Genomic DNA, 27,159 nt, shown 5'->3' with positions numbered 1-27,159 from the left:
CTGATAATCTGCCACCAAAGATCAAGTAATTATAACAATTCAACGCAGGTAAACATAGACTTAAGAGATGATTGTCATGACAATAATTTTGTGGTGTTTTTTTTTTTTAATTGGCTGTTCAGTAATGGAGTCGAACAGGCTCATGGGACAAAAACATGGCCGGATCATGAAGAAGCTTAAAAAAAACTACAGAAAAAGATGTCGCCCGAACAGGGACTTGAACCCTGGACCCTCAGATTAAAAGTCTGATGCTCTACCGACTGAGCTATCCGGGCCCTTGCAACCTGTCCATGCCGTAATCATAATCGTTTACAATACACAAAGATAGTTCAACGTTATTTTCAATTTGTCGCCCACATGGTTTCGATACCCAGTTGCTACCAGTTTGCTAGGTATCATTAGTGTTGTAAGCTAGTTGTATGCAGGTGGCAGCTAGCAGAAACAGCCATAAACTGCCAGTGCACAACTTCTATTTCCAAACACAAAATCATTTTATTGTCTTTAATGGATGAATTTACAGCTGTACAAACTGGCATTTTACAGTATTTATAAAACAAACAGCGGAATCTCCCTGAACAATCCCTTCAGACCAAACGTTTACCACACACAGCTTCCAAAGAGACAGTGCTAACTCCGGTTCACAACTGTCTAACATCATGGCACATCCCTTTGATAAATAAAATCATTGAAAAATATATATTTACACATGACAGCATACAAATACAAACAGGTGACACCCTCTGCATTTACAAACCATTAAAGTGCGTAATTCTCTGATAGAGTTCTTGCTAAATAACTGAAAAACAGGGAAAAGTCATGCTGTTTAGTCAACACCATGTGAGCATCTGTAATGTTGCAATAGCCAGTGTTAATGTGTTCCTACATTTGAGAGGGATGTATTAATAATAATCATGCACTTGTGCTTGAGGGCTTTTAGTATGGCACAGGAGTCAACATTGCGTGCGTAAAGTCTGTCAAAGGTGAATGAATGGTTTAAAAAATAATAAATTACATAACTATTTTCTTGCTTACTGCATCTCTGATGAAAATCTAAAGATGTTGGATTTAATAAGTGCGTAAATTTGAATACCATTCAATCATCTGATGGTAACTACAGGTTCACCTGTTTCTATGTATTTACAAAGTGCATGTGTGTACAAAAAAACGTGATTTGCACTTTCAAATCATCCCTTATGATTATTCCATCGGTGGGAATGAGGCTGGGCTCTGAGAAAATCGAACTGTCATAATACACATGAACTTTGTAATGCAATAAATACAGATGTTAATTAAACATCTCAAGGACTTAAATACCTCACTGCAAAACGTAGGATAAATTTTTGTATTTCGTGAGGCCTCCATATGTTTCGCAAGGAAGCAGACTGCAAACTGAAATGTAGAGCACTTGATGGAATCTACAGCCTGTTGTTATTGGTAAAAAGAACATCTATAATTACAGTCTGTTATCACACTTTTTCTGATTATAATTTGTTGAGTGCTATTTTTGACAGACATTTGCACTCTTTGAAATTTTCTTTACAAGCCATATGGCTTTCTGAAACAGGGACATATAATATTGCACAATTTGAATCATTGTCTTCACATTCTTGACACATTTTTCTACAGTGACAAAGTGCAAAGATCCCTCAAGCTAATGTGAATTCTTTTCCTTTTTACATGACAGCAACAAATGCACTTTAATTATGTGATCTGGTCACATCACAGTAAAAGTGATGGTGCAGATGGCTATAAGATTTGATCTTGTAAGTCATTGTCTGTACACAAATTCTGGAGAACATCCTGCTTGCCTATTTCGGCATTTAACGCAAAGTCTTTCAAAAGTTGCCCGTTAAGGTAGTCAATCCTGGATAAGATGTAGTCAGTGAGGGAATATGTCTTGGTTTCTTTCTGGAAGGTGATGATGAAGGTTAGAAGCTGTCACAGGACGTTGTTATGTAATCTAAAGAGAGAGAAGAGAACAGAAATTGTTATTCACTTGCAGTTTAAACAAAGAAATTACACATTTATGTTCAAATCAGACACAAACAGCATCCACCTTGTGTATGTGTGGAGGCATTTCATCTTCTGAGCTCTCCTCTGGGACTGATTCATGGTGTCGTGGTGCTGCCTGACCATCCTCTGCCCAGCCTCCCATAGGCACACGGGCAGACCTTACTGCTTTCCCTCCTGCACCAAGAGAGTCTGAAAACAGAGAGAAAGAAGGCTCACTTCACACAGTAGGCTGGACTTACATCGTCTCAGTATGGCATCTTTTTACAGCCTTTCATTAGCAAGTTGTACCAAATACCTGGAACCTGGTGGTGTAAAATAAAAGTAGTGATAATACATGTAATAATAATGTGAAATAAACTTTAGAGTGAAAACTTCTCACTGTAAAAAAAACTTAACGCTACCTGCAGCTAAAAAGAATCCTAGCCTTAGCTGTTCCAATGTCTCTATGATGACAATGAGTACAATTTTGGTCCAAGGATACTTCTCATACTTTATCATAACAGAGAGCCCCTTTCAGATGCTAAAATCATTCATTTTGTACCTGTACTGGGTCCACTGTGGCGCCTCTGGCTGCTGCTTTGTGATGACGCCCTCTCCTGGCCCATGCTTGTACTGCTATTTGCTGATGCTGATGTAGGAATGGCACTAGGACTGGGAACTACGGTGGGGAAAGTGTGTGAGCGAGGGAAATTTCTGGTTTGAGTGTTGGGTTCGCTCCTCACTTCATCAGGAACGCTGTCGCTGCTTTCATCGCTCTCCTGTCGGTGCCACGTGTGACGGGAGAGCTCACCGCGGGACTGCTGCTTGTGCAACTACAAGAGGGAAAGGAAAATGAAGGAGGATGGCTTGATTTGGTTACAAATGACTTCAAATTTTTCTCAAACGTGCAATTACCTCATGCATGTAAAGGGCATGGATGCTCATCTCAGTTGAGGCGTACTCTGACAGAATCAAACTGGTGAGTTGACCCTCCCATGCACTGCTGCCTGAGCTCACCGTCCGAGCATCCGTCCTATAGAAAGATGCAGAAGATAGCAGCATAAGAGGAGGTAACTCTGTGGTCAAGAAAGGGTCAAACTTTCTTCTTATGTGAGGGGCTATATTTTGGGCTCCACTGTCAGAATGAACACTGCAGGTCAGTTTAAATCTAAAGAAACAGGTCAGTTGAAGAAAAGTATACTTTTCTTACCCAGAACCAGCCATTGCTTTGCTCATAGTGGAAGTGTGGCCAGCTGCCCGGTGAGCTGCACTCAAACTGCCTCTCAGGTGAAGGCTGCTGCTGATAGGAGAAAGGGAGCGCAACGCAGAGGCCCCATCACTTAAGCCAGCCGCTGTATGATTTGTCAGAGAGCTGTCCCTGCCGAAATGGACTGAGGTCACTGTGGAAGGACCTGCCAGAAGGTTTGCGATGAGGCTCCTCGGCTGCAAGTCAAAGATAAGACAAGAGAGAACGTTAACCCCTACTGATATGATGAAACTTAACCTACAACCAGTGCAATGTCAGAGTAAATGTACCTCTGACTCAGACAGTGAGAGTGGATGTGTGTCAGAAGGACCCCCAGTGGCCTCTCTGTGGACTCGTTCTTTCAGCTGGCTGATGAAGTGTGTAGTCTCCTGAGGAGGCTGCCACTGAGGGTTAGTGATGGCAAAGTGCATCAGAGATAACTCAGTCTTCCCATCCTCTGCTTGTTGGTAGATTGAAGCCTCTGTTTTTCCCTCTGACATCCACTACAGAGTGTAAATAAAGGGTCAGTGACAAAAACAACTACAACACACATATGATCTATGATATAGGATGGTTCCTTACCGCAGGGTGTCCGTGCTGTCTTATGTCCATCTGAGCAAAAGAGCATGTGTCTCCTACTCCAACTACCTCCACAGTGAAGTTCCTGAAGAAATCAATGATCTCCAGAGACTTCCTCCTCAAACAGAAGATCAAGATGATTGGAGTGACCACCGGACTGAGCAGCTCCTCTAGAATGAATACCTGGAGGAAAACAGGGGGAAGGGGCTGACTGAATACTTAACAGTCATGCAACAGGCTTACTCCAGCACAGATGGAGAAGTCAAAATGAGTAAGACATTGAAGTCTTTGAGAAAATCTGAGACTCAAAGATAAAACGGTCAAATTGCCAGACGGGACAAGCTAGGAGACAAGGTACTCACAACATGTTATAAAAGGCTACTTTTCACACTGCAAAAACTGAAATCGAAGCAAATTTTCATGGTATATTTTCGTAAGGATTTTCTTATTAATCTTAATATGAGTCACATTCACCTGCCAAGTCCAGAAAAATGTCTTTTTTCAAGATATTTAAAGACAAATATTAAGCCTGAAGGCTGAATGTGACATATAAGATGGTCGAGGAACAATTGACCATTTAGACCCATTTTTATTTTAAGTCTTGACTCTCCCCAGTTTTGGAATCCATACTCACTGCTTTGTACTGGAAGAGCTGGGAGAACTGGTCACGAGTCTCGTATCTGTGTGCGTTGCCCTGCCAGTGGTCAGGCATGTAGTGAATATGAGCCAGGATAACCCGCAGCAGCTGCTCAGGACAAAACACCATGTGCTTATCCGGAATGAATGACCTGAAAAAGAGGAAGACGGCGAGAAAAGTTTAATGACTCTGGGAAAATGTCACTGACAATGTTCCTCTACAAGTCTGCTACAATGACATCTCTGAGAGGGGATTTCTAAGAACAAATCCCAAGTTAAGTCCTGTCAAATTTAACCTGTTACCAACTATCTCAAAATACTGAGGGTAGATTCCCAGTGACAGAATCTTTTTTTCCTACGGTTCAATTCATGGCAATTTCCCCAAACATCCATTTAATACTTAAATCTTGAGCTATTAGCCAGTTTAAAAATGGAGCTATTATAGGGAGGAAACCCTTTCATGGTTATCGGTTTTACAGCAGATTAAACTGCCTGAGATTATTAAAGGGATTATGATTCTGGGCAACTTTGACTCTGGTTATAAAGAAATGATTCATGGGTCAAAGCTTTTACTTCTGTGGCACATTTTTCTTTGAGTGTCATTTCCTTATGAAATACCTGTGATTAAAGAGGGGGTATTATGCTTTTTCAGATTTTTAACATGGATATGAAGTAACAAGGATGGGTGTTCTTAATTAACTGGGGCAGATTTTCAAACCTCATATGTTGTAGAGACCCCTGAATCTGCTCAAACAGTTTGTTTTAGAAATAGCTCAAGACCTTCACGAAACTTGCTGAAACAATGAGGCAAAGGCGTCAAAGGGGCTGGCCAATCAGAGGAAAAGGGGGTTTATGAAGCAGGAAGCCTCTAAGAAACAGTAGCTACATGAAGCTTTTCAGACAGTAGATAGATAGGCTTAAAGAAAAAGCGACCAATCACCGATTCAGTTACATAACTATAAACATATAGACAATATCATTTTGTTAGCTAACCCTACCTGCAGACTGTTATACACACTCCAAGGAGCGTGATTGATGAGAGCACATGCTCTACTGCAAGTACATCCTCGTCATAAATGGTCAGGGCGATGAGGACAGCCAGAAGGGACCCAGCAAAAAATGCTACATTTTTAGCAACCACGGTCAGCAGGGGTGACAGGAAACAGTTCATGTACTTGGATGCAGCCTGAATGAAACATAAACAGATGAACAACAACACCACAGGTTAGAGAGTCGTTCAAATTGAGAGAACAAACAGTAGCAGGAGATATTCTTACCTTGTAGCCTTTGCTGAGGCGTGACATGAGCTCATGATCCAACTCGTTGAAGTGACGCAGGTAACATCGTCCGTACAGAGACCAGCATCTTGCCCCCAGCGAGCCAGGCTCTCGTTTGATCACCTTGACACACATCAAACTTAAGTCTACAGGGCCTGGGACTACACCGATAATTGTTTAAAGATTGAACATACTAGTAAACCACTTACCTCTGTGTAGCTGAAGAAGGCGTAGAGAATCTGCCACACCAGAATGACCGGACACAGCAGCAGATTGGCAATCCCAATCCACAGAATACGGGATGCTAGCCTGTCTGCAAGCTCCAGCCTGTTACCTCCTCGCTTATACTCTGATTTCAGGCTCCACTCATTCTCAAACAGAGAACCTACAGAAGAGGAAACAACCATTGGAGGTTAAGTAAGGAAACGGTCTGTTTCACCCACAGAAATTCTGAGCATATAGAAATTTAGACACACCTGGACCCCAAAAGAAGATGAGCTCAAAGTTGTATTTCAACCCCCGTGTGAAGAAAATGTAGTCTCCAAGTATGGGAGGTCGAAATCGGACAGGTAGGAGTGACTTATTCACCATCGCAACCTGAAAGAGTACAGGAAGAAGATTTTTAAGTTTTAGGTCTCACAGCTGCTTCAGTTTGTAAAACCTCCGACATCATTATAAAAGAAAACGAGTGTTATAAATATTTCATTGCAAACAGACCCACCATGTAGTTTTTAAAGCGGAGGATGCGGTGATAAATGTCAAGCTCTGTCAGCTCTTTTTTATGGATGCAGATCTGGTGTTCCTTCTGGATCTCCACTATCCTGGCCTGCACCTCCTGCCATGTGGCATAGGGCAGTTCTGACTGAACAGGGGGAGCAAAGTGAAAGTGAGTAAAAGGGCAATTAATCATTCTTAATGATCCTGGTGTAATATTATCGGCCTCACCATGGTCATTTTGAGTGCGTTGATATAGAAGGATCTGATCTCCCAGTAGCAGCAGACATTGTAGATGAATTTGATCAGGCGATGAAGCCAAAAAACCCCAGAGATTACCAGCACAAACATGACGAATGCATTGTCTCGGATCCTAGAAGAGAAAACAACATACTCTTTGATCTAACTCAACACCGGACATATTTATTATGTACAAAGACACATATCATGTGTGACACTCACCGCGCACTGCACACATCCACTGGGAGGAAAGCATCAGGCAGGGTAACTTTAGAGGAATCGGTGTGATTTACAAACTTGTTGGCGAAGAGTATGTCATAATCCACACAGTTCGCTAAGAACACTGTGAAACCAACCACAAACAGCAACTGGCTGCATGGACAAAGACAAGGATGGAGAAACACATTGAGGAAACATGGGGCTTATAGAGCGTTCTTTATGAAGCACAGTTTTAACAGATGGCATACATACACAAGCTCAAAGATCTCCCCCAGCAGCATACAGGTGAATCCATTCTTCTGGTGCAGATTATATACGTAATTAATGTTAAGGAACAGAGAGGATGTAGCTGTGGCTTTTACTTAATGTGTCACAAACGTAATGGAAACTAAGTTCATGCTGAGATCATATCAAAGGATATTCTTTGGAAAAACAGGTCCAGATTTTCTATGTGGTGCCATTGGGCTGCAAAAGATGTTTAACAAATTAGCACAAGCAAACAACTTGTAAATTCATTATTTGTTTGAGATTTGTTTGTGCATGCTCATACACTTGGCTCCTTCAGGCACATGCATCAGCAGGTTCTCCTCTCCAGGGGGAGAGTCGCTGTATGACGCTTCCAGGCGTTGGTACTCTGTGTCAAAGTGAGCCATGGTGATAGATGCTTCAGTCTCACCAAGATATTGGACCCAGTGCTACAAACTGGAGTGCAGAGACGGGGAGAAAGCATGTTAGTACATAGAAGATAATAAAAAAACAAAGAATGACAGGAGAGGAAAATTGAAAAGCTTCAGACACCATATTAAAGTTAATAATCAACCCTTTATGAGCATATGAACACAACTTAAACATGAAGAGCCTGTTGTTTAAACAATTGTGATATCATATACATTTTGTGCTGCTTGGCAGACATTTTTAATAACAAAATACAGTTTTAGATAGTTGACATGAAAATGTATTGTTTTCATTTTTTCGGTGAATAAAGATCCAACAATGTTTACAGGTGGGCTGTAGTACAAGTTATAAAAGTGTCTAGTGTTGAGAAACTTTTGTGATGAAGCCTTTCAATGTTGCAACCTCTGATGTGTCTTTAGGGCCCAACTTAGTGACATTAGATTAAAACTGTATTGACTAGGTGGTATGACAATAAGCCACAGATTTAGAATAAAAATCGTTTGTTCGCAAAACAGTAGAACTAGCTGTTTCACTTTACTGATTCACAATTATATAATATTACATAACATGGATGTATGTATATTCATTCTATTCACTGTACATACCAGTTTAAAGCTTTGTAATAACATAATCTCGGTGCATTAAGCCAACATACACCTCAATCATTACACCACATATAGTACTAAGAGATACTTGGTTGAAATTTAGTTTATACTTAATGTGTGAGGACACACTTTTTAAAAGAACTGTTCAGATACAACCTGTAATACTGCCATATAACAAACTACCAACCTCCATTGAAGAACAGCACGTCCTATGAAGCTCTGTTGACTCAACATTCCCAGCTGAAAAAGAAGAAACATTTTTTCCTCAAAGCTGCCTTTCACATTGTTATTTTTGACCACAGCAGACTTTAAAACAGAGCTTGATGCTGTGTTCCTACCCGAAGGCAACATGCAGTACAGCACAAACCCTCACAAAATGACATTAATATCGGAGCGCTGATCAGAAGCTAACTAGCTGTTTGAAATTAATCAGCAGTAACATGAAGACGCAGCACATTAGGACTGATTCAGGTGTTGTTATTGTCGTGGTTTGACAGCACAGGCCTGCCTCCCTCCCTAAATAACGTCACTCTACGAGGAATCCTCACCGTTTGGTTGTTGTATTTCCACTGTTGCTGGTTGAACCTGCTCTCCCACCTGAATATTTCAGTCCGTAACCGCCTTGTTTTCGTTTTCTTCTGGGAGCCTTTTTCTTTAGTCACACACAAGCCAGTTTCATTTTCGACACAGCTAGCAGTGTGGAGTCTGTCATAACTGACAAGCAGGGATGATGTCCAATCAGTGACAGAGTTGCCAAACTGTAAGAAGAGCAGCCAATCAGATAAAGCCGGAGGCGGGCTCTATGAATTGCTAATAAAAAGGGCTGCTGGTGACACGCCCTGTATGAAACAGTGGTTTTTGTCTACCGACACCAGCTGGTAGTTTTTAGTAGCACAGTACTAGCAGTACTGTCATACTGAAAGTATACTCTTGGTGTTGCTGCTGCACCTGAATTGAAAGTGATGGAGTGAGAATCAAAAGATATGCTTTGACCTTTTTTCCATCACATATTAAAAAAGAGTGTCCCCAAAATTTAAAAGGAACTTAAATAATATCTTGAATATGTTTTTAACTTATTAAAATGCAATTAGTCTGACAATGGGCAAATATTAAAATCAACCTCACAAAACAAGAGAGATTTCAATCATTTAGTAATTTACTTAAGTTTTCTTGGGCTAAAAAAAGAGCAATTCATTGAATAAACCTGTATTTCTTTGACATTTAAATTGTTATAAAAGAAGTATTTAAGATAAGCTTTCCAGTAGCATGGGTCAAGTGTTGGAGATTTTGACACAATGCTGATAACATACACCTAAAGATGCCTTCTACTTTACTGAGGTGTCTTTTCCAGTTGAATGCTTATAAATCAAGAAACTACATTCTTGGTCTGTCTTTTTATTTTATTTTGTTTTAGGCTTTACCCTGACTGAGCTTCTGATGATGTGTCAATATCTGTTTTTCATGCCTCTTTAAACCAAGTTACTAATCAGCTTCATGAATTTGTCCTTGCAGGCAACAGGCATCATGTTTCGATACAATTACAACTGGTTCTGGAGCTGACTCCAAGCTCATCTTCTGTCACTCTCTGCTGCGATGAATATTCATATATGATAGTTTGGCCACTGGAGTGACAGCTGGGCTTTTGTCCACTGAGTCACTGCATTAGTTACACTGTTAACACAGAGTATGTGTGTGTGTGTGTGTGTGTGTGTGTGTGTGTGTGTGTGTGTGTGTGTGTGTGTGTGTGTGTGTGTGTGTGTGTGTGTGGCTAAATGTCAGTACTTTTAATTGTTGCACTTGCTAACAGCAATTCCATTAACCAACCTCCCAAGACAGACAGAAATTAATTGACAGAGTGTTTGTTTCCACACACTAACACACACACACACACACACACACACACACACACACACACACACACACACACACACACACACACACACACACACACACACACAGAGTTAATGTTACATTTTTTGAACCTCTTTTGTTGGTTCATTCGTCTCTTTCCTGTTTTCCATTTTCACATGATACACCGTGTTCTGAAAGTGTTACTGCTTTTTCTGTCTCTGTGTGTAAACATTGAATTTTTTTAAGGGCTGGGGTGTCCAGAGTCAGGGGGGAGTCTGTGTAATCCAGTTATTATAGTGAGCTGGGTAATTTAATCTGCTCTGATGAGGATTAAGTTTCATTCAACTTAATCCAGTAGAAAAAGTCTGTCACAGGGAAGCTCAGTAAAGCAGATAAACACAAAACTATAACTGTGGTTTTCCATGAATTAGAAAAAATAAACCACTGTGTCTGATACACTCACCTTAACCTGTGATCACAGATAACATTACTAGTCTGCTTTAGGCCCAAATTTTGCAATTGTAGACATTACAATAGGTGTTAAGTAAAAAGAGCTCTATATTTTCATGAAATATTTAAAATAAAGCTAAAAGCAATATAAAAAAAATCAAAACTGAGCTAAAGCAACCTCTTCTGCTTTTTTATTTCAATAACTACAGCGGATTATGTCAATCTGCTCTTGATTTGAATAACTGCTCCTTCTGTTTTTGTATGATATGATAATTCAGGACTGCTGTACATGTATGTGAGTATGTCTGGTCATGCTGCAGGCAATAACTGGAAGATTAAATTACCCCACTGTCTGTTGGGAATTAGGGGGTTGCACTGACGGCTAATTTGGTCCAAAGAGGTGCTGTCATGCTGCCATGAAACCCAGGGGTGGTGCTGGGATAACATGGGAGGGGGGCCGGGTGTGGTGACTGGGGGAAGGGAAAGGGGGGATCAGGATGAAGTCATCTCTCTGGAGAAACTTAATTAGTTAAAGCTCCTTCCTGTAGATGCAACCCCATGTCAACCCAACACAGCAGGTATGAAATCTACACTCACACAAACCAGTCACGCACAGTTGAAGCGGGGCATCGTTTCAATCGTGGGCTGCCTCTTTCCCTCTGCTGGTACCACTGGCGGCAGAAGCTGCAATTGAACCCACAACCTTCTAAATGAAAGAAAACAACTCTGCCACTGAGCCACAGTTACACAATTGAAAATAAGACTCCCTTTTGATGCGACTTCTGAAACTTAGTCATAACATTTTTTTAAGTCCAATAATACACCAGGAATGAAGAAATAATAAAAAAAGAAACAAAAAAAAAAAAAGAAAAAAGAAAACAGCACCAAGTTTTCCCAGATGGTCTCTTAGCCAGTTATAAACCAGGCTCAACCCTGCTTTCTGACAACCAATGACCCCCTTTTCTGCAAGTGAATGCAATTTTCTGGTCCTTTACATGGAATAAAAAAATATTAATTAAAGGGGCTTATCTGTCAAAATACACAAGTGAAAAAATAATGGGATTCATCTGTGATTTCGGTGTATGTGCCACAATAACACAACAAACCTGTGAGGAGAGAAGGGGACAAATGCAGAGAAGGTCAAATTTTCTTCCAAAATTTGCTGAGGTAGTGCTGTTGGACAAATGTGTTTTTAAAAATAGTCCTCAGACTCCAGATAAGAGATATAACACACTTCACGGTCTACTGATGGTAATTATAACTTCAACACTTTCAACATAACTCATATAAAAGAGGGTCAATGTGTTTCCACCAGAATGACCTTTTGCTTATTTTCTAAAGGTGATTTAATGATACAGATTAACAAACTGTGTGTGCTGCTGTTGCTGCATGAGTCACACAGATCAAGTGACATCATATATGACACTCACAAAGACGTGTGTGTGTGAGTGTGTGCAAGGAGGTGTACAGAATGCATGATGGATGTATGAATCGTTCATATGTTTGTCTCCAGGGAATGACACCAGACTGCGGGGATTGTCCTTGACATGCATCACAGTGGCTCAGTGCCTTTGTATTCACTTCGCCATGTGTCCCATAAGAGGAAAAAAATACATTTGTGTCAATAAATAGCATTTGTCTACCCATGTTTCCCTCTTTGTACTTGTCCCTGTTGTCTTTGTATTCTAATAAATGTTGCATCCAGACATGCAAATGTCCTCCAGACTGAAAGGCTAATTGTCTATATATCAGCTGTAGTGGATAATCAATATGTCAGGGTGGGATAGAAGAGTCTTGGAGGAAAAGACTGTCTAATGGTTATTGAAGCCAGTTTCTTCCTGATACAGTGAAATTAAGCCAATCAGTGGACACAGCCATATTGGATATGACGCGTGCTTTTAGCTTCCTTTCTAACTGTGATAGGGCACCCATGAGTCATGTGAGCTAAGCTGTGTCTCTGATTGGACAATCAAATGATCTTAATATCTTCTATGCCGCCAAGTCAGAGAAAACCCCCGTACAGTGTGTGCTAATAGTGAAATTAACGTTTCAGACCCAAGCTGTAAACAAGTTGCTGTAAAATGCATAAAATGCTGTAAAAGTCTGTTTTTTTGGCTTGGTGTGTAAGTGGTTTCCGGTCTTTCTGCAGATAGCCTCATGCAGATTCTTGATGAACAGCACCTTTTGCACCTCCACGTGACTTCATTTTTCTAAGCCATAAGTCGCCCCTTGATTGAAGCAGATAAAGCAAAAGAAATACTTTTCTACATGTCCCTCTTTAGCGTTTCTCATTTTGGGTAAGATTTTCCTCATCTGTCTTTCTGTGCTTTAGTTGGGACAATTAATTACACTCTTTTATTTTTATAGCAATAAAGAGCAGACACCAGTGATTGGTAAGATTATTTAGTGGTGGGTGTTTTGACTGTTTTACTTAGATTTTTGTGAGACAATTATAAACTAAAGCTGCCAGAGCTACTGCCACTCCTAATTTCATTGTGTGCAAGTCATGTTTTGACAATAAAGGTGTTCTATTTTTAATAGTAAAGGTAAAGTCTGCAGGATTTTCCTAATATAATAAAACGTCTACTTTTATTTAAAAAAAAAAAAAATCCAGCCCAATATCTCCTATGGGCCTCTGTACATGTATGTCTGTGTCTGCCTTAATCCCCTCTTTAGCCTGCATATTGATGTTTCGGTCGTTGGACGTTTCTGGGCGGAGAGTAAGCGTGGTTGCATCAGCCAATCACAGAGCGCCCAGTGCGCAAGTGACTTTGCATGTTGATAATCGCGAGTCGAAGCTAATCAGAGCAACTGGGATAACGGACGAAGCAACCGACAAAGCATTCTCCAAAACAAGGGTGAAGCTTGGCTGGGCTTGCGGGGACTTTGAGAGCAGCTCGGGACAAGGAGCGACTCAAGTTAGCTTCCTGAGTAGGTACGTGTCAAATACCCGTGATTAGCTTGTGCTAACATGCCAAATCAGGTGCACGGCTCTAGAGTCTCTCCGTGTAAAGACCAAAACGCGATGCTACAGGTGGTTGCTGGGCTACTGAGTGTGTTCATGTTGTCACGGTCTGAGGCTGTACAAAGGACAAAGTTCTGGTGAGACGCATGTGCCCATTGATTACCAGTGAGCTACAATTAGACAGCAACTCCAGTTAGCATTCAACAACTTACCAGCTAACAGAACTGACAGTTTGACACTCGTTCTTCACTTAGTGTTTGATGTGTAACCAGTTGTGCCTTTACTAAACCAACGAATTTTCTCCACCTTTGTACACATATACACAGTTGAATACTACCCCAGTAACACAGAACATAAAGAGAACGTTTGCTTTATGTTGTCTGAAGGTTAGTTAGAACCAACCCAAGATATAACGTTAAGAGAATGTTCCCCCTTGGTTACACTAAACCCTTACAAAGCCTAACGTTCCCTAAACATACAGAGAACCGAAACGTTCTCATGTGGTTGCAGTTTTACCTCCGCACAACATTGGATTGGTTGTTTTGTTGTTTTCTGGTTGATCTGAGAACGATGAGTAACTGTGCTGGAAATGCTCTTCATTGATATTTTACTTTTAGGCTCCTAATTTGCATGTAGCCTAAAAGTAAAGTACCTGTTTACGTGACAGTGATAGCCTGGGAGTGCTATTCAAGACTAGATGGGAAATTCCAGACATTTAAAGTGTTATAAGCCTAAAGTGTGACTGAGGAAACTAGAGAAAGGACAAACATGTTCTTTTTGCATCATTATCTATATGGAAATGATAATTTACACATTGCCATGAATGCTGTCAGAGTTTGGACCAATGTTTATTGCGTTTAGTTTTTAATTTCATTTGTTTTTAGCTTTAATGTGCTAGTAGGCAGTTTTCTAATGTAAGCTAACAGGCATTGTTACATAGTTTGCTTGATCTCACAGCTCTGTGTTGTGGTGGATTTTTTCCTTCTTTTACATTTTGTTAATCTATCTGACAGCACTCAGTGATAATAGTAGTTTTATTGTTAATAATAGTTACTGGAGTCAGCAGTGTGGTAAATGTCCATGTGTTTAATCTAAGAAGAGCGTTCTTGTTCTGTTACACATAAGAGGCAGGCGTATTGAAATTTTTTAAAGCTCTTGTGAGGAGTTTATACTAGAGCTGCACGATTTGGGGAAAAGGTGCGATTTGCGATTAGGTGGACAATATTGCGATTGCAATTGTGCTTGCGATTTAATAAAAAAAGTTGTGTCATGATGAGTCTACAGGCTTGCTTGGTTATCATGGAGAAAAAACTGAATTGCATGTGCTGACATTGCGATTGCGATTGCGATAATCGTGCAGCCCTAGTTTATACTGGTCGTACAAAAGACTGAAATTAACATTGATGCTTCTTTATGACCCCTGAAAATGGACAATATCATCCGCAACACACGGGGATGTTTCTATACTGTCATTTTTAATGGCGTTAACCATCTGAATGGGGTAGGTGTAAAACCATATCATTTAGTGCATGCTAAAGACGACTTTTTATACTACTATTTTTTCCATAGAAAATACTTACATTGAGTCAGCAGAGAGTTATGAGGTCTTACACAGTCCGCAGGGGGGGCCAAGTTACACAGGAGCTTTAACATTATGATTAGAGGGTATCCATAGGTGACTTTTTCATTATGTTAAATGTATAACAAGAGCGCACCTTTTAATGTGAGGCCACACAGTGCCCCCCCTTGTTTTACAGTTACCATTACAACAGTCAAAGGAGAGCTTGTTTAGGACCAAATAAGTCCTCAGGCCTTGTTTTGGATTGTCCCATTTCACCAGTTAACCAGCACACAGTGAGGCCAACAATCAATCAGCACATTTCACCCTGAGTGTCTGCACTTCTTTGACTCAGCGTGTCCTCTCAGACACACACTAAACAGATGAGTCTGCAGACAGAGAGAGCGTAATAGGGTCACAGGAGCGAGGCGACGAAAGACAAAGACAGCAATAAATGAAAGAAGATTTATGGACACTCCAGTCTTAAACCGACTGTGACATTGTGAGTGATTACTACCAGCATGTGCAACATATGACATGCGCACGCACCACTTACCAGTTACCTGTGTTATATTGCATGCTTGTGGTTACATCTATGTAAGTCTATAAATATTCTGCAACAGATTAGGAGTCAGCATCATGGATGGGTGGGCTTGGCTCTGAGATCTTCAGTAATCTGTCTGCGTTTTCACTCAGAACACCAGAGGATCTATTGATGATCTGTCCACAACACACACTCCTCTCTGATTTACACCACCACCAACACACACACTCACATATATTCATTGTAACAGTCGGAAGAGAAGGAGACATCAAGGAGAAAGACAGAGTGCTGAGGTCAGATGAGTAAGCAGAGTCCTGTTCCTGACTGGCTGGGGAATAAAACCCATCCCACAATTCACCACTGTGGGTCACTCAGTCCTAGTGTTGTCATGGTAATAGGAATTTAATAGCTTGGACTTTTATGTATCTCTGTGTTTAATGTGTGTTGCTGTTCATGTGTTTATGTCAGATGAGTTTACTTTAGGGTTGACAGCTTTGTGTCATGGTGACCTCCAAATTGATCAAAACATTTTTTGTTGTTTTTATTTCATAAACCCTGCCCCGGGGGTCACTGCTTGGTCCAAGCAGTTAAAAAGAAAGTACTTAATTTATTACATTAAATTAAGAAACACATGTAATGCATCTGGTTTGAAGTGTTCCTGTTTTATACTGTAGTAGTTTCAGGTTCACCACAAGTTTTTTCTCCCCTTGAGGCAACTTCATATTAAATATTACAGAGATCTCATTTCCTTTGTGTGTGTGTGTGTGTGTGTGTGTGTGTGTGTGTGTGTGTGTGTGTGTGTGTGTGTGTGTGTGCGCACTGTACCTGTGTGTGTGCCCCCCTTTAGAAACACCCACACTTTAAACCAAAAGGGGCCCTGTTACTGGGGCTGCCTTTTGATCTGTCCCTCTGATGAAGATGGAGGGTGCTGATAAATAATACCTCCAAACAGGCACACAGGAGGCCCCACTCTATACCTCCAGGGCTCCAGAGGGAACAGGCTGAGCCTCACAATACTTTACCCCACAGAGGCCTCAGCCTGCTGGGCTCCTGATGGCTGCATCTGGCCCCCGCAGATTGGCCTATGACCACACACACACACACACACACACACACACACACACACACACACACACACACACACACACACACACACACACACAAGCTGTCGATCCATTTCTTCCTCATTCATACAAACTAGTGAGGCATTATGTGTTATCATTGTTAATTTTGGGGTGTATTCCCCTGTGTTCTGGTAATGTGTGCGCTCGCATGTGTGTGTGTTGGGAGATATCGTTTTCACCCTACTGGGGTGCTGGCTTACCCTGTAACCAAGCCCCCTTGATGAGGGGTGACCTTTTTTTTTTTTTTTTTTTTAAAGAAAGGATCATTCATGTAAAGCTATAACTTGATTCTTTTCCCACTTTTTTGTAATCTTTGATGCAGCCGTGTGTCTAAGTTAGACATAATTTCACCTAGAAATGTAAGCCTATCCCTCTGTGGAATTATCAAATCCACTCAAAACAATTCAAGTGTAGAGATGGGTACGTTTCACATTTGGAGATACAGTACTTGGCAATCATTACCAGTATGAAATGGTACCAATTTTAAGTACTTTTGTGTTTCTTTGGTAATAAATTTTAATTTGTTTGATAATAAAATGTCATATCTTTTCAATTTAATATATTTATTCTTCAGCATATAACTTTGCAAGGCTGTGTTCATGCCCAACATGGGAAAACGCCCACTCTTCCACTCCCTGACAGTCACAACAACTAGTTACCTAAACATGGTACCATTTGATTTTACGTGTAGCAACTCTTGGGTCAAGACATGTAGCCACATCAAGTAGGACAAACGCCGTTGCATCTGTAGTGGATGTCACAATTAAAAAAGTGACTTGCACATGGTGATCTAGGCAAAATAGCACTTGATCATTTCCGACATAAAAGATCCAGATGTTTCTTTTTTTCTGGTGTGTATCATAGTAACGCGAACCGTCTTCGGGCTAACATCTCTTCTCCTTCCCCGCGGTGTGTGTAGGTGTGTGTGTCAGTGGTGAAATGTGCGTTTTACATCGGAGGAGGCTGTGACTGCACCGCCCCGTCGGTGTGCGCGGTGGGCATCGTCGAGCTCATTCTGCCCTCGTACTGGTCCTCTCTCTTAACCCAACGCACCACACTCGCACACACGCACATACACATACACACACTCACAAGCACACACAGATATCCACACATATACATTTGATACAAAGCAGGCCTGGTGCTCTTCAATTAACGCTGCTCTGACGGATCCTCATTGTGGACATTTTTCATTTTTTCACCTCTCTGCCTCCTTTCCCTTCGCATGTGGCTATTGGTGCAGAGAGAGCGCGGACACTGCTGAGGTGTGTTTGATCCATTTTGAGGATGAGGACAAACGCTCGGTGAATGGGAAACACCAGCACAGGGGGACTGTTACCTTTCTCCGGTCTTGACGAACACACTCGCGCTCCCGTCGGTGAGATTCACGCCGGAGCCGGTGTCTGCGCTCTGCGGGGCCGGGCGCGCGACGTCTGGGAGGAGTAGGCAGGATGGAGGGGTTTTTCACGGAGGTAAGCTGGCGAGAATATGTGTCACTGTGATCGAGCGATACATCAATGACAGATCAAGCCTTACTGGTGTGATAAAGCCTGCTTGACGCTTGATGCTTTTTTATGATTTACATCACGTTACGACAAGTGTTGATTTGCCTCCATCGAACTGGAACTGGCACCATCCTGCTCCCACTAGGAATAGGCCCGTGCCTTATAACGGCATGTCTGTATTGATCAGAAATAACACTAAACACGTCGTCAGTATTGTCATCACTGCAGAGCATCAGGGCCTGGCTGCCGGCTTGGTGTTGCATTAATTCAGAGCAGAGCTGCAGATAAATTGGCCAAACGAGAGCTGACACACATCCATAAGGCTGGCTCTCGGATTAAAGCCAATCTGTTAACGGAGGGTTGACCGTGCTGGCCTGCAGCAGCAACAGCCCTCCCACATCGTGCTGCTGTTAAAAGACCCTTTCTGTGCTTTTTAAGTGCGCTTTTTAGTGAGATGGAGACGGGATTCATGGGTGGGTATTGCTGTGGTATAGGGCTGCGGGAAATGAGGAGGGGGTGAAGGAGGGGGAGGGTGATGTGGTGGCTATCTGGAAAGTGAAGGAGGATGAGATGAGAGGGATGAGAAGTGTGTGTGTGTGGATAGAAATGGTTAACAATACATATCTAATTTTATACTAGTTAAATCACATGTTATTAATTTAACATACTTCTAATTCCTGCACTGCCTGATGGGATAACAGCTCATCACACCCCTTCTGTATGATAGGATGTGTTTGCCAAACCATCCCAGAGATTGCTTTCCCCCCGCAATCAGAGCTAAAACCACATATTCCCACATTCCCCTCCCTCATTTCTTCCATCCAGGCTACTCTTGTTGGACTGTCACCTCCTGCCTCCCCTTTTCCTCTATTCTGTTGTCCACACACATCATTCAATGGCACATCCACTCTCACACATATATATCTTCACAATCTTTCCCTCAGACTGTGATGCCAATATCCGCCCTCTCCAAGCTACTTATGCTCCCCCCTCTTAAGTTAATCTGATATGGGTTTAAATGCCTCTCACACTGGCAGTGATGTCATGCCATTTTCAACCATGTGTGTGTGGGTGTGAGTGGGTACTAAGGCCACGGTTAAGCCCAAGTATCTTCATATTCTGTAGGTTGCTAGGTGTGCTTTCAGTCAAAACCTTGTGCAACAAAACAATTAAAAAAGTGAATGATAGCATGACACAATATCATCCAGTGTTTGGATGAAGAGTAGCAACAGCTGAGTGAATCAACCTTGTCCCCCCGCTCCATTTCCCATCAGTCCGTCTGTAATATATTGATCACAGCATTGATTCACAGACCACCACAGCACCACCCAGCACAGCTCAGACTATGAAAGCCTATGTGAGACCTGAAAATGGAGTGACTTATTGAGTTATGATGGTCAGGCTTGCAGTCCTGCACAAGCAGTGTATCTGATACCCAGGAGCATGACTTCATGCAATGGGGCGCTGACTGATCAATCCTCCTGAGAGGTGTCTGTTCGACATCCACTTAGTTTCTGTCCTCTGCCATCTTTAATGCTCCATCCCTTGATTTAATATCACAGTTTATCTCCGCTTGCCTCTGTCCCTTAAACCAAAAAGAGTAAACAGCTGACCTCTCTCACTCAACTCAGGCAGAAAACATGATATCTGGCCGGCCAGTTGAGCATGAAATGTCAGGTGGCAGTAGAATACTGTAAAATCCTCCTCATATTCATATGCTATAGGTCAGTAGTGGAAAATGTCAGTCTCATTTTACATCACTAATGCTAATTTAATGTTTCCTTCATCACAGTTAAAGAACGAGACATCAATATTCAACATCCTAGATACATTAAGCGTCAAATTTAAATTATGGATTGAAACTTGAACGTGTCATTAAAACTTTAGGGCTGTGTTATCTTACTAGCTAACTATGTACCCTGAACATTAGGTGTGTTTCATCAAAACCTTGTACAACTTACAAAAAATAAACACAGTTTTAAAGTTAAATGTTAATTGAGAGCTGAAAAAAAGATTGCTACATAGAGGATAATAAATTTCTATGTCAATATCTGTGAATGAATTAAAGTTCAGCTAGCTTAGTTTAGCATCAGCATCATCATTTGGTTATGAATGTCAAATGTAGCTAGAAAAAATGTTTGGTAATTGGTAAACAGTCTACAACTTGTAGTTGCTTTTGTGAAATTTGAGTCAAAATCTACCAAGCATTTGCTGTACTTTTACCAAGCATGTCAAAGTTTGACAAGATTGGCAGGAAGGACCCACATGAAAGACTTCCAAAGTAATAACATCCTCTTTATGTTAATCCTCAAAAGGTTCAATATAAATACTTAGCAAGGCTATATTAATAAAACTTATAAAGAATTGAAAATCATGTATTTGTATGACGATTCCAGTACTTCGGGGGCCAGCATTAAGCGGACTGTCAACCCAGAACTGCAGATTTTAGCACTTCCACATTGCCTCATATTTATAGGTCAGAGGTTGCCACTTGGACCCAGCTACAGACAGGGTACAAATAGTCTACGGTCAAATATCAGAGTTTATAAGTACATAAATTTACATGTAAATGTATAAATTAAAGCTCTTTTTGCTTCTTCAATAAACATTCTTTTTAAAAAATTTGTTTTAACCTTTAAGTCATTTTAAAATCAAAACCAGAGTATAGAGAAGAACTTAAGAGTATGCTGCTTTAGATTAAGAGTGCTCAGAAACGAAATGTAAACATATAATTCAATGAGAACTTTGAAAACACAATTTTCCCATGTATTGTACTGGAGTTGAATGGATGACATGTGGTCCCAATGTGTGTGTTGAGATTTGTGTATTATAGATTTGTGCCAGATTACAGGTGCTATCAGCCACCATGACCCAATAACCCCAGAGACTGACAGGTGAGAATGTGGAAAGAACAGTTTACACAATGTCTCAAACTGCTGTCACTGTTCCTGCATCATATCTCTCTGTTTATAATCTCACCTTCAACAGCCCCCCCAACAAGTAGAACAGGCTGTAAATAATAATTTACTACTCTGCAATCTGTTGAGTAGGTACCATATGGAAATTACGGAGCAATGAAAGGTTGATTTTTCATGCTAAGAACTTTCTCTGTAGTAAAATATTAATCAACTGGATGCATTCTGTACGGCTGCTTTCATCTAAGCTTCCGTACATTTACAGCAATAAACTGTCAAAGTAGCTTTTCTTATTGAGCCGCGCGTACTGTAGGAAGCTGGTTCAGTGGAGGAGAAGGGAACAGTCACTGGAGATGTGTGACCTATATTCAGCAGCAACTCAATGCATTTGTTCTGCTCAGGAGCTGCATCAGCTCTGATTCTCTCCCTCTCTCCTCGCGGCCACTCGCTGCGAACGTCTCCATCTCAGTAAACCGACCACTTTTTGTGTTCCTCTGCCTGTCTCCCCTCCTCCTCTTCCGTCTGGCCCTACTCCAGCTCTTTCTTTCCTCTCCCTCTTCTATCCTCTGTTTCACTCTTCTCTTTATTCTTCATGTGTAGGCGTGAGTTAAACCACATTAGAGCTGTTCTACAGCGTTTGAAGAAAACAGCATCTCCCAGAGTCCTCTTCTCTTACTACTTACTGGTGTAATAACAAATTTGATGATACATTCTTCTTTGTTAAGGCACCCTTTACCAAATACAAGTGAGTATACATGATAACAATACAGGGTTAAAAAACTAGACTCAGCTTTTTGACAGAAATGCTGCAAATGATTTTTATCCTCACCAGTAAAGAAGTTTTGTGCTTTCTCTGTCTTTAATTGTTGTTTTGAAATTCAAAAATGACGGGAGAGACTCTTTAGTCAACCCAAATTAGATATCACTGTACCTTTTTTGTCCAAGCAACAATCTAAAAATGTGTAAATTTACAGTTCACTGAGTTGTCAGTCAATATGAAAAAGTTTACAGAAGTTTACAAAAAAGTAGTGAAAGGACAGTTGTAAGACCCTTGTAATGCTAAATGCTGAAAACTAAATATATTTTTCCGCAGTGCTCAAACGCTATTTATTTTTTTTATGCTGTTTATGTTCTGTAAATCAGGATTAGAATCAGAAATACTTTATTGATCCCCAGGAAAAATGACAAAATAGTAAAATTAAGGATATTATTTTACAAAACTGAAGTTTCACCCTAAGTATTGAAATTAAGAGCAAAATTTTGCACTCATCATCAAAGAAAAACTGATAAATATTGATACAGTAGCGATGAAATGAGCGCAAAACCCTACAGGACACCATATCCCACAATCCTCTCTGTGTGAACATCACTTCCCAGCATCCACAGATGCTAAAGGGAAAGAGAGGCTGTTTCCATGGTGCCCAGTTTCCACACTGTTGCCGTGGAATCTTGTTGCCAGGGTTGCGAATGGGGGTGGGGCTGTGTGACTGTAGTTTAATCCAAGATGAGAGAGAATGTGATAATTAGCAGACTGCTCAACACTGGCCTCTCAAAGAGGGTTATACACACACACACACACACACACACACACACACACACACACACACACACACACACACACACACACACACACACTAAAACATCAACAGCTGTTTCTCTTTGCTGCTTTCATCCCGTTTTTTTTTTTTTACATCTATAAGCGTAAACACTGTTGGGCTTTATTTTGGTTAAATCATCAAATCATCAGTGGGTTTGTTTTGGAATTAAGAGGTCCAAAGGTTATCTCTCCAAAGCTTCACATGTTCTACAGTCACAGACATAAAACTAACCCACTACCCTGTGTCCCTTTGTTCTGACCTATTACTAGATATGAAACATGCATGTTTCTCTTTACCCCAGATGTTTTTTTAATATCTGAAGCATTTAGTGTCAGCTTTAATCTCTTGGACAGATGTGACTCATACAGGACAGGTGACACCTACTCGCCTGCCCGCACACATAAACACATGTTGTTCCTCTTCCAGCCGCTTTAATCTGCTGAAAGCCTTGCTGTCCTGATTGTGTTATCACCTTTAATGGAATATTACTGACACAGTTTAGGTCAGTGACACAGGGCCGGGCTGCACTGGAGGAGGTGAATGACAGAGATTTGACACAGTAATGTTAAAAAACAAAAACAACAGATGCTGGGAGTCCCTTTAAAAGAAAATGATGGCCCCTGTGATAGCTGATGTTGTCAACTTGATATTTTCAGATCCAGTTATATCTGATGGCTGAAAAGTGAAACCAATATGAATGTGTAAAATAACTTAAATCCAATTCACCTTCATTTGTTAGGCACTTTAAAAGAACCACAATTGACCAAAGGTCTGTACAGGAGAACTCATATGTTTGATTGTTTTAGACAGAAAGTTATTCATGAACAGCCATAATTAGCCATGATTGTAGAAGTGTCAGATTGGACTGAGAGTTGCCACTGTTAAATCTTTATGTTTGGGCTTGATTGATTTTCTACAGAATCCAATTGATGGCATCACTAAGGCTTTGAAGTGAGTCTTATAAAACAAGCTGAATACCTACAAACAACTTTAACTATTGTTGGCAGAAGTTCTGCTTGCTGCAGACTAAAGGGGAATGAGGAAGAATAGGAAAACAGTGAAAAAAAAAAAGAAAATAAATTTTGGAGAAGAGACAAAAAGGCAATACATTTGGAAGCTAGAAATATTTTTCCTGATTGGTGCACTGACTGTGGCTGATCCCACATTTTGAGCCTGCTTTATAATTCTGCAAACTCATGGCTTACACTGCGCTTTACGTCTGTGTAGCCCATATCTGAACATAATTTAAGCTGGCCAGATGCTACATTATAAAGTATAACTAATGACATGAATGTATTGTCACTTAAAGAATTAACAGTATGGACAGAATAACAGAAAATACATTGTTATATCATCAGATTAAGAAATTGTTGCCAACCGCTAATTAATCCAACTAAAAGGAAGAAGACAAATAAACTGTTGACAAATAAATACAGTAGTGGTGCGACAGTGCGTTGATTATGGAAAAACGTCAACACTTTTACTAATCAATTTTTATCGGTTTATCGATTCGTCGTTGCAGCCCTACTGTATGATAGCAACATGAACCAGCTTCAATATAATATAACTTAGAGTTAGTGAAAAAAGCAAGCAAGAATGTAGAGATACTGTAAGCAGCTGATAGGATCACACTGCCCTCATGTTTTTCGGAGGAGAACTGCGGACGAATAGATTCAAAAGTATATCATGCTCACACACTTACTTCTACGAGGCCGTCGTATTGCAGGTCTAACCCCTCAATTTTTCTACTTTTCAACCACACCTGTCACTTCAGTGAAATCCTGGTAAGGCCTAACAAAGAAAATCTTAAGAATGTGTGAAATGTCAGGGAGAATGAGCCCACAAAGTTTTGTTTTATGTAGACAAACCGTATATTCTCGTCAGCATGAGGACACACAACTAAAACAACAGTATCCTCCAGTAGGTTTTTCTAGTGAACACAGCTGCACTCAAACGCCAAACAACATGAATCACAGCTCTTCATTCAGGACTGACGTGAACCATATTATCCGGAGGACCCTCCTCTTCCTGCACGATTAACTCTGATAAGCACTCACAGCCACACCCACCTCTGTTTCTTTAGACATCCATCACTGCAGGGCAATCAGAGGCTGAGGTTTGGTGCAGATGAGCTTATTTCAGCTCATTTCTGGATGTGGTTAGTTAATCTAAGCTTGTTTGTTTAGCCACATTATGTGCTGTTTTATCATTGATTTTGAACTAACAGTAGTTAATGAGCTTGCTAAAGCAGCTAGACAGACACACACAGTCACAGTCATCACCAAGTGCCCCCCTGACCTTTAGCCTCCAGAGAGATCCCGCTGTGTCCTCCCTCCTCCATGCTGATATTTGGTTTTCCTCCATTAGCTGCAGACTGGTCAGCTGTTTTCCTCATTATTTATTCATATGAGTCTTTCTTCTGTCTTCCTCAGCCGTTTCCACTTCTAACCTTTGGTCCCATTTTCAAAGTTTATAGTATTTTTATGATCAACAGAACCATTATCTTTGCGTTTCTGCTGTTTCTTACTTGTCTCACATCAGAGCAGGATGTTGGATAGTCTCTTTGGGGAATTTCTCTCTTCCTGTCAGTCATCCATGTCTGTACTCTGCTTTTACTGTCTTTACTTCTGCCTCTTCATTTTTATTTGACTTTAATTTCTTCCTTCCCTCTTTACTTACATGTCACTCTGCTGATGGCACCACCTGTTTTTCCACCATCAAGGATGTGACTGAGTTGCTTTGCCACTTTTAAGTTGCTGTTGAATGTGCAGTTTGATTCTGAAAATGTGGTCGGTGTTTGTTGGGGCGTGAGTGTCTCTCAGGGAGAAAGGAGGTCCGACATCAGAGACTGTCTTTGGGGCGATGCCTCAATCAAATGGCACAGCCATCCATGTGTTCACCCGAGCAGAAACAAGGCCTTTATCAGACACACACACGCTCACAGCTGCTCAGGCGTCTGGGCCGTATGCTCTGGGGATGCTCTCTTTTTTTATGCTCAGTGGTGACAGATTATTAGTTGGTCAGGTTGTTCTTAATGATTCTTCAGTTTGTCAACACTGCTAACCTTCACTCTGCATGAAGTCCTGGTCACACAGATCGACCTGATGTACACACTTTAACTCAATAGTGCAAATACAGATTAACTGTTCAAAATATTTTTTTCTTGTCCTTAATGACAGCAAATCAAATATAAAAAGGCTGCTTGCTGGTTTTAAATACACACTCTGTTATAATATAGGGAAAAATAACACCAGTCATGTAACAGTTTACATCTTAATCACCTGGAAATTGAACCACAGGGATCCATGCTGCTCCAGACGTTCCCTCATACTGAACGTGTCCTTGACTTTATAGCTTTTCAAATGTCTTGCCTTTGTCTGAAGGTAATGCAGATTCACATAGTCTGTCCTTGCTGGGGACCATCAAGGATGTCCTTACAAGCAAGAACAGAGACTAAACATACAGTGAAGTCATGATCTATTTCCAAAAACAACCAAGAACATAAAAAAAGAAAATATTCTTTTGTTGTTTGTTCCATTGAAAATTAAGCTGTAAGAAAATCATGCAAACTAGAGTAGCTCACTGTGAGCTCTTAGATTAAAGTATGATCATTGATTATCCCTCGAGTACCAAGATTCCAGTAAACTTATGATATCTTAATGAGAGGACGTTCTGCTTTCCTCTATTTTTAAAATAGATATAAAACAACAGCACTGGATATTCATACTAAAAAAGGTGGATGTTCCCCAAAGCTGTCTGTAAACGGCCCAAAATGCTCTGTTCCAAAAGTAGCTCACGATCTTCACTAGGGATGAGTACCTTTCACATTTGAAACTATAGGGTACCGATTCCCTGTACCTGACAATTGGTACCGGTACTCATCGGTACCAATTTTGGTACATTTTTTGTTTATGTGGTATAAAATATCTATTTGTTTAATAATAAAATATATATATTTAACGCATTTATTTTTCAATATATAACCTTGCAAACCTATGTTCATGTCCTGCATGGAAAATCGTCTACTCTTCCACTCCCTCACAGTCACAAGGATGCATTTAGGTACCTAAACATGGAACATTTTGATTTTACATGAATAGGTACCCGGTACTTTTGAAAGAATTCGGTCGGTACCTGTAAAAGTACCTAATTCGGTACCCATCTCTAATCTTCACAAAGTCTTCACAAGATCTTCACCAAAAATTCCAAAGTAATCTCCTTACTGATTCATGACATGCTATGAGGGTGGACCTCAATCACCAAGATCTGCCTCCGACAGGCCTACAGAGGGCTGGCCAATCAGAGGGAAGGGGGTTTGTGGAGCAGGGAGCCTTAAAGAGCCTGAAATAAAACAATAAGTAATAACAGAGGGACCGTGTGAAGCCTTAAAAGTACCAGATTGATGGCCTATTTCTTGTCTCTATCATTTTCAGAAACATTAATGCACTTGATGATTTTAGAGTGGC

General features: G+C 40.7%; 2 protein-coding genes and 1 non-coding gene across 3 annotated transcripts in view; 1 reads left to right on the top strand and 2 right to left on the bottom strand.

Annotated features, from left to right (window-relative positions):
• Nucleotides 1-202: 202 nt before the first annotated feature.
• On the bottom strand, nucleotides 203-275 carry trnak-uuu (transfer RNA lysine (anticodon UUU)). Its single transcript has one exon. It is a non-coding gene; the product is annotated as a tRNA-Lys (tRNA).
• Nucleotides 276-476: 201 nt separating this feature from the next.
• Nucleotides 477-8,887, bottom strand: atg9a (ATG9 autophagy related 9 homolog A (S. cerevisiae)). The gene is made up of 20 exons (XM_074692718.1): nucleotides 8,732-8,887; nucleotides 8,371-8,423; nucleotides 7,454-7,605; nucleotides 7,325-7,368; nucleotides 7,156-7,220; nucleotides 6,907-7,056; nucleotides 6,676-6,817; nucleotides 6,452-6,592; nucleotides 6,207-6,327; nucleotides 5,940-6,115; nucleotides 5,731-5,853; nucleotides 5,452-5,639; nucleotides 4,452-4,605; nucleotides 3,821-4,000; nucleotides 3,529-3,741; nucleotides 3,203-3,435; nucleotides 2,908-3,025; nucleotides 2,555-2,825; nucleotides 2,057-2,202; nucleotides 477-1,960 (listed from the first exon to the last, which is right to left on the bottom strand). Exons 3-20 carry the CDS (start codon nucleotides 7,554-7,556, stop codon nucleotides 1,952-1,954), a joined length of 2,577 nt encoding a protein of 858 aa, XP_074548819.1. The 5' UTR covers nucleotides 7,557-7,605; nucleotides 8,371-8,423; nucleotides 8,732-8,887; the 3' UTR covers nucleotides 477-1,951.
• Nucleotides 8,888-17,815: 8,928 nt separating this feature from the next.
• Nucleotides 17,816-27,159, top strand: part of myo10l1 (myosin X, like 1) — a 56,457-nt gene continuing 47,113 nt past the window's right edge. Inside the window, exon 1 of the mRNA XM_074691577.1 lies at nucleotides 17,816-18,147. Coding sequence (XP_074547678.1) covers nucleotides 18,127-18,147 — 21 coding nt within the window. The 5' untranslated portion in view covers nucleotides 17,816-18,126. The remainder of the gene's footprint in view (nucleotides 18,148-27,159) is intronic.

Source organism: Halichoeres trimaculatus, unplaced genomic scaffold (genome assembly GCF_033239565.1).
Source record: "Halichoeres trimaculatus isolate MK-OKI-2021-1 unplaced genomic scaffold, fHalTri1.1 fHalTri1_scaffold_17, whole genome shotgun sequence".
Classification (NCBI taxonomy): domain Eukaryota; kingdom Metazoa; phylum Chordata; class Actinopteri; order Labriformes; family Labridae; genus Halichoeres; species Halichoeres trimaculatus.
The sequence above is the reverse complement of the archived record's forward strand: the minus strand, read 5'-3'. Positions and strand labels throughout refer to the sequence as shown.